General features: G+C 42.2%; 1 protein-coding gene across 5 annotated transcripts in view; it reads right to left on the bottom strand.

Annotated features, from left to right (window-relative positions):
* Positions 1-642: 642 nt before the first annotated feature.
* The window catches only part of LOC137532517 (protein SSUH2 homolog), a 72,258-nt gene continuing 61,605 nt past the window's right edge, over positions 643-11,295 (bottom strand). For 4 of the 5 annotated variants that reach the window (XM_068253106.1, XM_068253105.1, XM_068253103.1 and 1 more), the window contains 2 exons: positions 8,310-8,417; positions 4,945-5,342 (listed from right to left, as the gene is read on the bottom strand). In XM_068253106.1, coding sequence (XP_068109207.1) covers positions 5,202-5,342; positions 8,310-8,417 — 249 coding nt within the window. In that variant the 3' untranslated portion in view covers positions 4,945-5,201. Of the gene's footprint in view, positions 711-4,944; positions 5,343-8,309; positions 8,418-11,295 lie in introns of those variants that run through there. The other variant, XM_068253107.1, reaches the window with a different exon arrangement.

Here is an 11,295-nt window from a genome sequence, read left to right as displayed (position 1 = left end):
CCGCTAATGTATTTAATAGGAAATTCGCATGCGGCTATGGTATGCGAATGTAATTCAAACAGGCAGTGACATGGTTAATTTCGCATATACCCTCACCTATGCGAATTCGCATGCGAATTCGCTGCAAAAAACGCGCAAAAATTCGCATCCGCATGCTAATTCATGGAATTTCAACAGCGGTGGAATCCAGGCGATTCTGCACCGCAATAGTGGAAACGAGCCCATAATGTTTTTTGGGGACATGCTGCTAACTGTGTTGCTTGGTGCACACATTGCTAAATTATATGTTCTGGGGTAACATGCTGCCTATTTATTTTGTTACATAATTGGCTGTTTGTATGGTTACTAGGGTCTTCTTTAATAAACAAAATTGAGCTTCATTATAAATTTTGCTCAGCAGGCCCACTGTCTTTGAAGTACACTGCTGCTAGGGTCACTGACTCCGCCAATGACACATTATGGCTGGGCCCCGGATCTCCCAGGCTCTTAGCACTGCCCCCGAGTACTGTCACAAATTACCAGTTCAATAGTCAAATATGGTCACCTGTACCGGTTTGATTTTAACTATGATCTTTTAAATACCCTGCCTTATATTCATATGTAGTCACAGTCTACAGATTTGTAAAATGCATTTTAATTACTGCATTGATGAATAATGTTTTGTTGTATTGTATAGAAGATCTACCAAACTCGAAGTCTCACACATGGAACTGCAAGATACAAAAAACATTGTTTCAATGAAGAGATGTTGGGTTAAAGATAAGCATTCAAATATAAACATGCTTTTGTTTTGACAAATGAATTCAAGGTTTTTACATTAGAAAACCTATCTTTTCTATAAGAATAGAAAATAAACGACACTTGGAGTCTAAATAATCCACATTTTAACTAAATGAAATATTTGTAAATATTTATTCATAAGAAAAAGTATTGCATTATTTTTAATAAGTGAATTTATGATCTGAATATATTTTTTCAGTTATTTTCTGTAAGGACCGTTATACAGTCATTACATCTGTATTAAGAAGAATACTGTTAAACGTAAAGACTGCAGGTTGAGAAGTCTAGATACTTAATTGAGCCAAGATGTACACAGACATGTCTCAGAGCAATTATGAGTAATGTCCTAATGACACTTAATGCGTTGAGTTGCATTGTATTCCATTTGCCAAATGGGACACAATGAAACTCAACGCAACATATTAAAGGGCTTGTTCACACTGCAAGCGTTTATTTAAGCGCGGGCGATTTTTTAAAGAAATCGCCCTGAAAGCGCTTACACAATGATTATCTATGAGATAGTTCATATCTAAGCGGTTTGTTTACAATCCGTTTAGATAAGCGGTGCTTGAGCCATTTTTGAGGCAATTCCGCCTCAATAGAAGAAGGTATAGCCAAAACGCAAAGCGCTCACAAAACTGCTTTGCGGAGCGATTGCGTTCGCGTTTTTAAGAATACATACATTGTATTCTTTTCCGGATCAAAGCGTTCACTTCCTGACTTGCGTCAGGGAGTGAATTACCAAAACACTCGGGAAAAACGCGCCAGAAACCGCTAACCGCAAAAGAATCGCCCACCCAAGTGCTGGGAATCGGAAATGAAAAACGCCTCAAAATAAGCCCACCACGGACGGACACGAGAGCCAAACGCAATGTGAACAAGGCCTAAGAGTAAATAGGGCCTAAGAGACAAATCACGTCATAAATAGGGTGGGAAATTTTATAATCAGAAGTCAAAATGTCTGCTGAATATTGTTTACAGGTATTTTCTAGACTCAATGACCCTTATGCAAATACATTTTTCTCCTAAGTGATATTTGCACTTGTCAATAAAATGTCTAAATACTCATAATTATGATCATACTTTTTCACCTACTTTTTGATACTTTTTCAACTGGAAAATGTCAGTTTAATAAGTTGAAAAATGATCCATCTCCAAGGAAAAAACTCAAAAGAAAAGGTGAATTGAATAAGGGCTCATGAGTACTCATGTCTATGTCTAATTACTGACATTAATTTCCCACTTATAATGTAAAATGTCAAAATGTACCTCCTACACGTGGTTCTAGAAGCAGAGAGAGAGCGAAAAGGGTAATGCATATATATATTTTTTGATTTACAGTATTCATTTTTTATGCCCAAGCTTTAAAACAGCTTAGTAAACTGGTGGTGCACTCTCCACAAATACACTGGATGTATATATACACACACGTCTAGTTGTCATCAAGTGGTTAATATCCTGTGCTAAAAATAAATACTGGAGAACCATTGGTAAAGAGTTATGTATCATTGCACTTGGTTGGTATACCTCAGTGGGGAACCCCATGCTGTATTTTCTTTTTTTTTCTATCCCTGGAGGTGGACATGTTTAGCTTCTGGGAAAGCTTCTGCTCTGTGGAAACTGAGCTGGATAGTTTAGGCAACAGCATCAGATACAAAGCATTACCGATTCGCATTGCGCCGGTTCGCTTGTGAGATAAATCTCACATTAAAAATAGTAAATCATGGGAATGAAGGCTTCAGTAATAAAGCATTAAACAGAATCCACACACATCAAGTGTACTGTTAGAAACCGAGGCGCTATCTACCTTTATATCAAGGGTGTCAAACTCACATACAAGGTGGGTTAAAACAGAACACCGGGACCAAGTCATGTAACCAAAAACAATTTCTAGTGGCTTCCTCCCTCATAGTTCTCTGGCGTCAAATGGCCCCCCTCCCTCCCTCATACAGTTCCCTGGTGTTTAGTGGTCCTCCTTCCACTTGACAGTTCACTTGTGTCTAGTACCCAACTCTTCCTCCCCTATACAGTTCCCTGGTGGTTTGGATCACCTTCCCACCCTATGCAGTTTCCTGGTGTCTACTGCTTTGCCTCTTTCTACCCATATGACTTCCCTGGTGATCGAGGGCTTCCCCACCAATATAGCTTCCCTGATGGTCTAAAATGGGCCAAATATAATGCAAAGTGGGTAAACAACTTGGGGCCAAATATCATGACTTTGCGATCCAGAGTTGGCCCGTGGGCCAGAGTTTGACATGAATGCTTTATAGGATCACTAACTCAGTAAAGGATCCAGCTTCTAAAGCGTTGTAATAAAGCGTTGCAATCATTGTATAGGGCAATGCAGGGGGTTGCTCTCTCTATAATAATGAATTATACAGGGTGGGCCATGTCAATGGCTGTAAACAAAGAGAAACTTGTAAATAGTTCATGAAAGGATAAAGTTACGTTAAAACCAAGCACGCCATTGTTTTTCTTGTGAAATTCCCAATAAAGTTTGATGTGTCACATGACCCTCTTCCTATTGAAAAAAAATGGATTCAAAATGGCCACCACCCATCTTGAAAAGTTTCCCCCCTCACATATACTAATGTGCCACAAACAGGAAGTTAATATCACCAACCATTCCTATTTTATTAAGGTGTATCCATATAAATGGCTCACCCTGTAGATTATGACTTATCTTGAAATAACTTCAGAGCACTCAGCATTAGATTTAAAAAAAAAAAAGAAAAAAAAAAAAATATATATATATATATATATATATATATATATATATATATATATATATATATATATATATATATATATATATATATATATATATATATATATATATATATATATATATATATATATATATATATATATATATATATATATATATATATATATATATATATATATATATATATATATATATATATATATATATATATATATATATATTTTCTTGTATACATATTTTTGTTGTGTGAATACTTCCTACTACCAACTACTGAATTTGAGAGAGCCTAAGCGCTTTGAGTTCTATGGTAGAAAAGTGGTATAGCAATGTTATTGTTACAGCATATACACTAAAAGAATACGAAATGTCAAGATATGCCACATAGTGATGATCATAATCTGCTATTTATGATTACGCAAAATTTGATGTACAGTTTTGCAATTACGACCATGCATATGTATGATTTGGAAATTTTATTGATTTAATGCAATCCATTCATAATTTTGTGCCGACTTAAGCAGTGAATATCAAAGTTCCTATACAAGCTATTGTCACCAAAATTGCTGTGTATGTTAAGGGGAACAAGTTAAAACAATTATTCAAAAAAGACCTTGTAGTTTATTAGAAAATAGATTATAAAAATGCAAAGGAAAAAAGGTTTTTAAAGTCACACTGAAGCGGAAAAAAATAATCTGATAATGAATTCTGTGTAGCACGGATAATAGAATATTAGTAGCAAACATTGTGTCATTCTCTAATAGTTGCAGTTTACAAACTACTCTCTGAATTTTAAGCTATAAAACAGAGCAAAGCTAATGACCCTTTGAATTTCCCTGCAGTAAAATGCTATCTGAAGTGGTCTTTCATGGTTTCTTTGATTTATTAAGTGCTTCAGAAAACAGCACTGTAGCCGACCAAAGTTTGGACGGAGAGATCAGAGCAGCTCTTTTGCATAGATAGCAACTGAAGTTTAACTCTTTCTGTATCTGAAAATCCATCCTGGTGGATCTGATCTGCAGATGATTGTCTGTTAAACTAGGTGTGCATGATGATCTGCAGATATCATAGACTATGAATGCATTTTGCAGGAACGGATCTTTTGCAGGAACAGATCTTTTGCAGATACTGATCTTTTGAATGTGTACAGCATCTTTGTGTGCAGCATCTTGCAAAGATTTTATCTGATGGGGAGTGCAGCTCCATAGAATAGACTGTATAAAGTATGGCTCTCATACTACATGGAAGGGGGTAAAATTGGTCTGTGATCTTGCCTTTTCCAAAGACTTTTATCTGAAGTGTGTATGAAGCATTAGTTTTGCATTGGTTGTATCCGATAATTGGTATGAGTGCACAGAGGAGGAGGGATGTGGGACATATAGTGTGCAGGATGGCATTCAAAGGGAGGGGGGGGGGGGGGGGGGATTGAGACTTAGACCTTTACATTTCACTGAAGTTTTATTTAATACAAATATTCTAGTTTACATACTGAATTTGTAAAATGTTAGAGGCTACATCAACACAGCTTTTTCAAAAGTAATTAAGGCAGTAAATAGTAGTTTATGAGAAAGTAGTAGTGGTATAGGTTGGTTGCGGTGGTCCGCCAGACGCATGGCAATGCGTCTCGTGGCCTCCTCTGCGTAGAGCAAACAGTGCACTGTAATAAGTACTGATGAAGATTGGCAGCAGTGGAAGGTCACATGACCACACAGCAGCACTTCTGTGGATAGTCGTCCGCATAAACTTTGTTTTCTTTCCCGTAGACAAAGTAATGATAAGGTTTCCCTCGCCATACATATTCCACTTTGGTGAGAGCCAGCCACTCGATAGTGTGTCTCTGGAAAAAAAAAAAAAAAAAAAAAAGTGAGATGCAAATGATACAGAGTTTATGCAGGATTATGCAATTTTTTGCATGCAAAGGTTTGCAACTTGAAAATGGACCAATCATTGGATTGATGACACGTGCCTCCCCCACCGAAGAACAGCTGGCTGTCAATGCTGAAGAGGGGGGCTGCTGATACTGGGATAACAGTTGGCCATCAATGCTGGGGATGGGGTGTATGAACGGGGCCTGAGGGCTGGAACCCACAAGAGCGTTTTTTTGAGCATTTTGGCAGCGCTGCGATACGCTAGCGTTTTGCCAAAACGCTCAGCTGATGTTAATGGATGGGGCAACTTCCACAGGAGCGTTTGCGTTTCCCAGAAACGCAAACGCAGGACATGCAGCATCTTGGGAGCGCTAGCGCTTCAATGTAAAGTATTGAAACGCTAGCAGAAACGCTCAGCAAAACCTAAACTGAGCGGTTTTGCTAGAGTTTTGCGGTTCAGCACACTAACAAAATTAAAAATAATTCACAGGACCAATCAGGATAAAGACGCAAAACGCTACACAACCGCTGAGCAAAAAAATACAATGTTGCAAAACGCGACCACAAACGCGCATGAATCCGCTTGCAAAGCGCTCAGACAAAACTCTAGCGGTAGAGTTTTGCGTTTGCGGTTTTCAGTGGGTTCCAGGCCTTATGCAGTATCAACTAGAATGGTCAGGAATACCGCTCTCCCTGTGCAGCCTTCATTAAGGGTTACTGGTGATTACTAGGCATGGTCAATGAGATGCAAAATTATGCAGTGTGTGCAAATGTTTGCAGCTATAAATTGGATGAATTCAATCTTGAGGTGCATACACACATCAGACTATAGTCTTTGGAAAATGAAAGATCACAGACCAATCTTACCAACCTTCATGTAGTATGAGAGCCATACTCTACACAGTCTTTTCTATGGAGCTGAACTCCCCATCAGAAAAAAATCTTTGCAAGATGCTGCACACACAGATGCTGTACAGACACAAAAGATCATTATCTGCAAAAGATCTGTTCCTGCCAAAAATCCATTCCTGCAAATTGCAATGATAGTCTATAAGAACTGCAGATCATCATACACACATGATTTAAAGGGACTCCGAGCTCATAAAAAAAAATGAAAGTTGTACTCACCTGGGGCTTTCTCCAGCCCAGTGCTGGTCGGGAGGTCCCACGACGGCGTCCTGGCTCTTCTCCTTCTCCCCGGATCTTTCATTTTCCAAAGACTATATAGTCTGATGTTTGTATGCACCCTTGCCGAGGTAGAATTTGATTGCTCCATTTTCTGCCGCCCTGTAACACCACCGCGTGTCAATGCTCGACAAGCAGGAGGCTACTACTGCTACACTTTGGCTGCATTAAAATTGAACCCGAATTGCACTGGTGGGCAGCAGACAGGACTCTGACCTGCTTGGCAAGCACACAGTTCAGCCTCTCATCTGAAAGGCTAGGCCTAATTGAGATCTACCAGTGAAGAGAGTGAAAAGATCCTCCGTGCATATGTTGCTTAGATGTTTCTCTAAGGGCTAGTTCACACTTAATTTAAAAACGTATCCGTAGCTACGTTTTTTGTCCCGGACGAAAAACGTAGCCACGGATACCAATGTTAAAAATAGGAACAGCACACACTCAAGTTAAAAACGTATCCGCGTGCGATCCGCGGAATACGTTTTTAAACCCGGAACGCTGAGTCCGGACTTGCAGCATTTTTCACGGACCCGTATACACGTACGGGTAGTGAAAATCAATGGGGAAACGGGCCTCCCTCTTCACTGACATTTTGGGACACTGGAAACGGATCAGTTTCCAGTGTCCCATGGTGAAGGAGGGGGCCGCCATGCTGAAGGGGGTAGCAGCCAGGACGGGGGGCTGCGGGCAAAGCGGCGGCCAGGGGGGGGGGTCACATCCACCCCCCCTTGCTCACCTGGGTGCCCCCCTCCCCGCTCCCCCTCCAGCTCGCATATAATGTAATAATTTGTACCTAATGAAGTTCGGCGAGCCGGGCACTTCCGCCCACACCGCTCGCCGTCACTTCCTGCGATGCCGCCCACTGAAATACAGAGGGCGACATTGCAGGAAGTGACGGCGAGCGGTGTGGGCGGAAGTGCCCGGCTCGCCGAACTTCATTAGGTACAAATTATTACATTATATGCGAGCTGGAGGGGGAGCGGGGACAGGGGGCACCCAGGTGAGCAAGGGGGGGGGGGATGTGACCCCCCTGGCCGCCGCTTTGCCCGCAGCCCCCCGTCCTGGCTGCTACCCCCTCTAGCAAAAAAAAACAAAAAACGCAAGCGGATCCAAAACGTGTGCTGCAAAAAAAGCAGCACGGATCCGTTTGTGTTCCGGGTTTTGAAAATTGGAGCCCGGACCGCGGATGCGTCCCGCACCCGGAGCTAGTGTGGCCCAGGCCTAACTCTTTTCAGAGGTAACACAGTCACAGCCAGAACTACTTATCAGGGTAATAAATTAGCTGAATCAGCATAGCTGTTGCCTCTGCCTTGTTTAGGGTCAGTTCACACGGATGTGAAGCGCAGCGGTTGTGGTGTTCCTCACTCAAGCGCTGTTCTTGCCAATGAATGGACAGTGCTTTTGAAATGACAGTACCAGCTTTTCCTTCAAATGCCACTCAGTCACATGAAGCGTCCACGACCGGCTACATTCAGCGCTTCTGTGTCTTTCGGGGAGGGGGGGGGGGGGGGTTCTTTAAAAACTAGGCAATGACTGAATGACAAGAACCAATGCCAAACTTTCTGCTCAGTTGCAGAAAAGTGCTTAGCATCAGCTTAATGAGACATCCCTGAGCGTCCATCTGAACTGTCCCTCAGGCTGCTCAGGCAGCAGATGGCACCCTCTCACTGCAAGTAGCTGATCGTGCTTTCACATTGTATTCACTTCATATAGTTACTTTGCTGCAGTTTTTCATTATAGAAAGAGACGCATACCTGTCGCAGGATTTTACATAAAGAAGCAAACTGGGTTTGATGCTGCTGCAAGCCATTCTGGGAGGCCTGATTGATGGCCGGAACTGGGAAGTTGACCAAAGGAGGGAGCTGTATGAACAGAGGATAAGGAAAGTTACTTTGTATTCCATTATGACTTACAATATTATATTATAACTAGCAGACCCAAGCAGTTTAAAAACGGGCTCTAGGGTCTGTGTTTCTCAGCGGCCCGCTGCATGAACGGTGTACGCGCGCTCACCCACCGCACACCCAGCCGTCTGCTCACATGCCCGTCCGGCTCCCTGGCCTCATCCCTGTCCTCCTGTGTCTGTGAAGCTGGGTTTCATGCTGCGCACATGCGCAGTAGCAAAAAGCACGGACCCAGCTACACAGGGACAGCGTGACGCAGGGACACAGGGATTTTATTATAGAGGATTGCACACTGTTCCCCAGGAATGATGGCATTTGTTTCTTCGACATTATATGTGCATTGAATGAATGCGTTTCTATACAATAGCCAGAATGGCAATGAGGAATCACCTGCATTGTGCAGAAAAGTAATGCAGGTTGTATTTTATTTTTTAATCCAGATGGCTCCTGAAAACACATCAGGGCCCCATAGGAAAGCATGCAAATTCCCCTCAGGCTTGTTTCCTTTGATGCATCACACCGCTACAAACTTCACTCATATGACCCTGCATCAAAATATGCCGACAGGGTCATATGCATAGTGCCGCCCCCCTGCTTGTCACTGGGATTCCCATCAGTCCACACATACGATCCATCATTTATACTACATGCGTCCGCCATAGACTTCCATTACCCCAAGAACCATGCGCTAAGGGCGGTGCTTGTGGTAACGCGCTGCTGCCCCTGATTTGGCTCAGATACTTCCAGCACATCGCAACAGTCTGTGAAAGTGTGAAAATCTCCATAGATTTTCATTGCTTTTGTGGCCTAGTGCAGTAAAATAGGGTAACGCAAAATAGAAATTACCTGCAAGTGTAAAAGGTGATCCCTGCCTTATATTGGCTAGGATCTTCATTTGCCTTCAGTACAGCCCCATTTCTGTAGTCAATGGATTCCTTCCACAAGAATTGGAAACAGTACTCTGACATACCCATCATCTTGGCAGCATCACACAATATCATCAGATTTGACAGCTGCACATTGATACTAGGAATCTCCCTTTCTATGAGATGGTTAACCTCCATCAGCCTGGACTGTTGACACAAAGCAAATTAGGTCTATTGATCTGTTTCTTGGGTGACAGCAGGGACAGAACGGGGGGGCAGGGTGGTATTCACCAATCTGTCTGTCCTTATACTAAGCCTCATTCTAGCTGCTAACAAGGACAGAGGGGCCAGGAGAAGTGTCGCAACTGTCCTTGCACGCCACTACCAGTTCCCTGTGCATCAGGCCAAGCACATGGTCTGTGTATAATTATCTCCATTGGCTTAACAATCACCCCTGCGACCCCTGCTTTGGTGATGGGGGCCTGCTACCCTATTACCTCTCACCATGAAGAGTAAGCGCAGGGAGCATAGAGTAGTGTTGACCTGCTCCAACGCTGCATTGGGTCACCTGTTCTTAGCCGCTGTACACGCTATGCGGCAAACTCTGGCTCTCGATGCAGGTCATGTGATTGGGATCTGGGTATGCATCATAGATGGAGTGGCTACCAGGAGGAAGACGAGACCCGACACAGCAGGAGCAGGTAAATATTACACAGCTCCCTGCACTTACCCTGTCGAGAAAGGGGCTAGGGGACAACATCTGTGACCGGCCATGCAGGAGGGAGGAATTTGTTGACCTGGGAGGGGGTAGACATTTTGCTTGGTGTCCAGAGGGCTTCTTTTTATGTCCCTGGTGGCCTCCCTAATCTACCTTCTACCATGTGTAGTTGATTAGCAGATAATGATACAGCCAGGAGATGGGATTAGGGAGTCCACGCTCACGCACAGTGTACATCTATCTGGGGCATCCAGACTGAAAGTTAGAATTCAGTATTTTGAATTCACTGGTAAACTGGGGCAGAGTACACGGGTACTGGGAAGTCGGAGCAGAACAAATGGACACTGGAAAGCTATGCAGGAGCACACTGGGAAGATTTGACAAACTAGGGTGAAAGACAACAAAAGGTCAGAGCAATGTATGGCATACCGTGGGGTGGAGGAACATTAGAAAGCTGACACAAGTATAGGTGTTTCTGGATAGTTGAGACCCAAACTACAAAGAGAACTAAATTTATCACATGTGGTCACATCCAAATGTTGTCCACCCATATACAGTTTACCCCCTTATAGCTGGAAAATTTTCAATAAGAACACGCCCACTTCACAGCTTCAGTACAGTATATCTACTCCCCTGCAGACTTCATTTAGCCGACCAGGGGAGTAAATATTCTTACTCCCGCTGCTACCACTGCTGTACACGCTCCCGCTTATTTGTGTGCTCGTTCATGTTGCCATCTGCCCACCAGGAGATCAATGAATGGGAAAGCAATTCCTAATCATTGATCTAAGTCCCCGTAGCAATGATCGGCACCGTTTATGAGAAGCTGCACAATCATTCTAATAAATACAAGTTTCCCATCCTCAGTACACTTCCTGTAAGCATACATATTTCGCTTACAGGACGCATTAAAAAAAAAAAAAAAAAAAAAAGACTGAGGCCATCTTGTGGCCAAATAGTAAAACTACATCTAAAAGTTGTTGTTTTTTAATGCAAATACCTGTTTTTACATTTTAAATTAACCCCTTACCTCCCATCCTCCCTAATAGTTACCAACATTTATTTTTTTTGTAAAAAAATAAATTGACAATTATAAAAAATACATAAATAGTTTTCTTAGGGACTGAACTTTCTTTATATGTATGTCAAGAGGGTATAATACTGTTACTTTTATAAATTATGGCCTTTTTATTAGTGATGGATGCAAAACTGAAAGAAAATGCATCTTTATTTCCTAATAAAATATTGGCGC

The sequence above is a fragment of the Hyperolius riggenbachi genome, chromosome 9, assembly GCF_040937935.1.
Source record: "Hyperolius riggenbachi isolate aHypRig1 chromosome 9, aHypRig1.pri, whole genome shotgun sequence".
NCBI lineage: Eukaryota > Metazoa > Chordata > Amphibia > Anura > Hyperoliidae > Hyperolius > Hyperolius riggenbachi.
The sequence above is the reverse complement of the archived record's forward strand: the minus strand, read 5'-3'. Positions and strand labels throughout refer to the sequence as shown.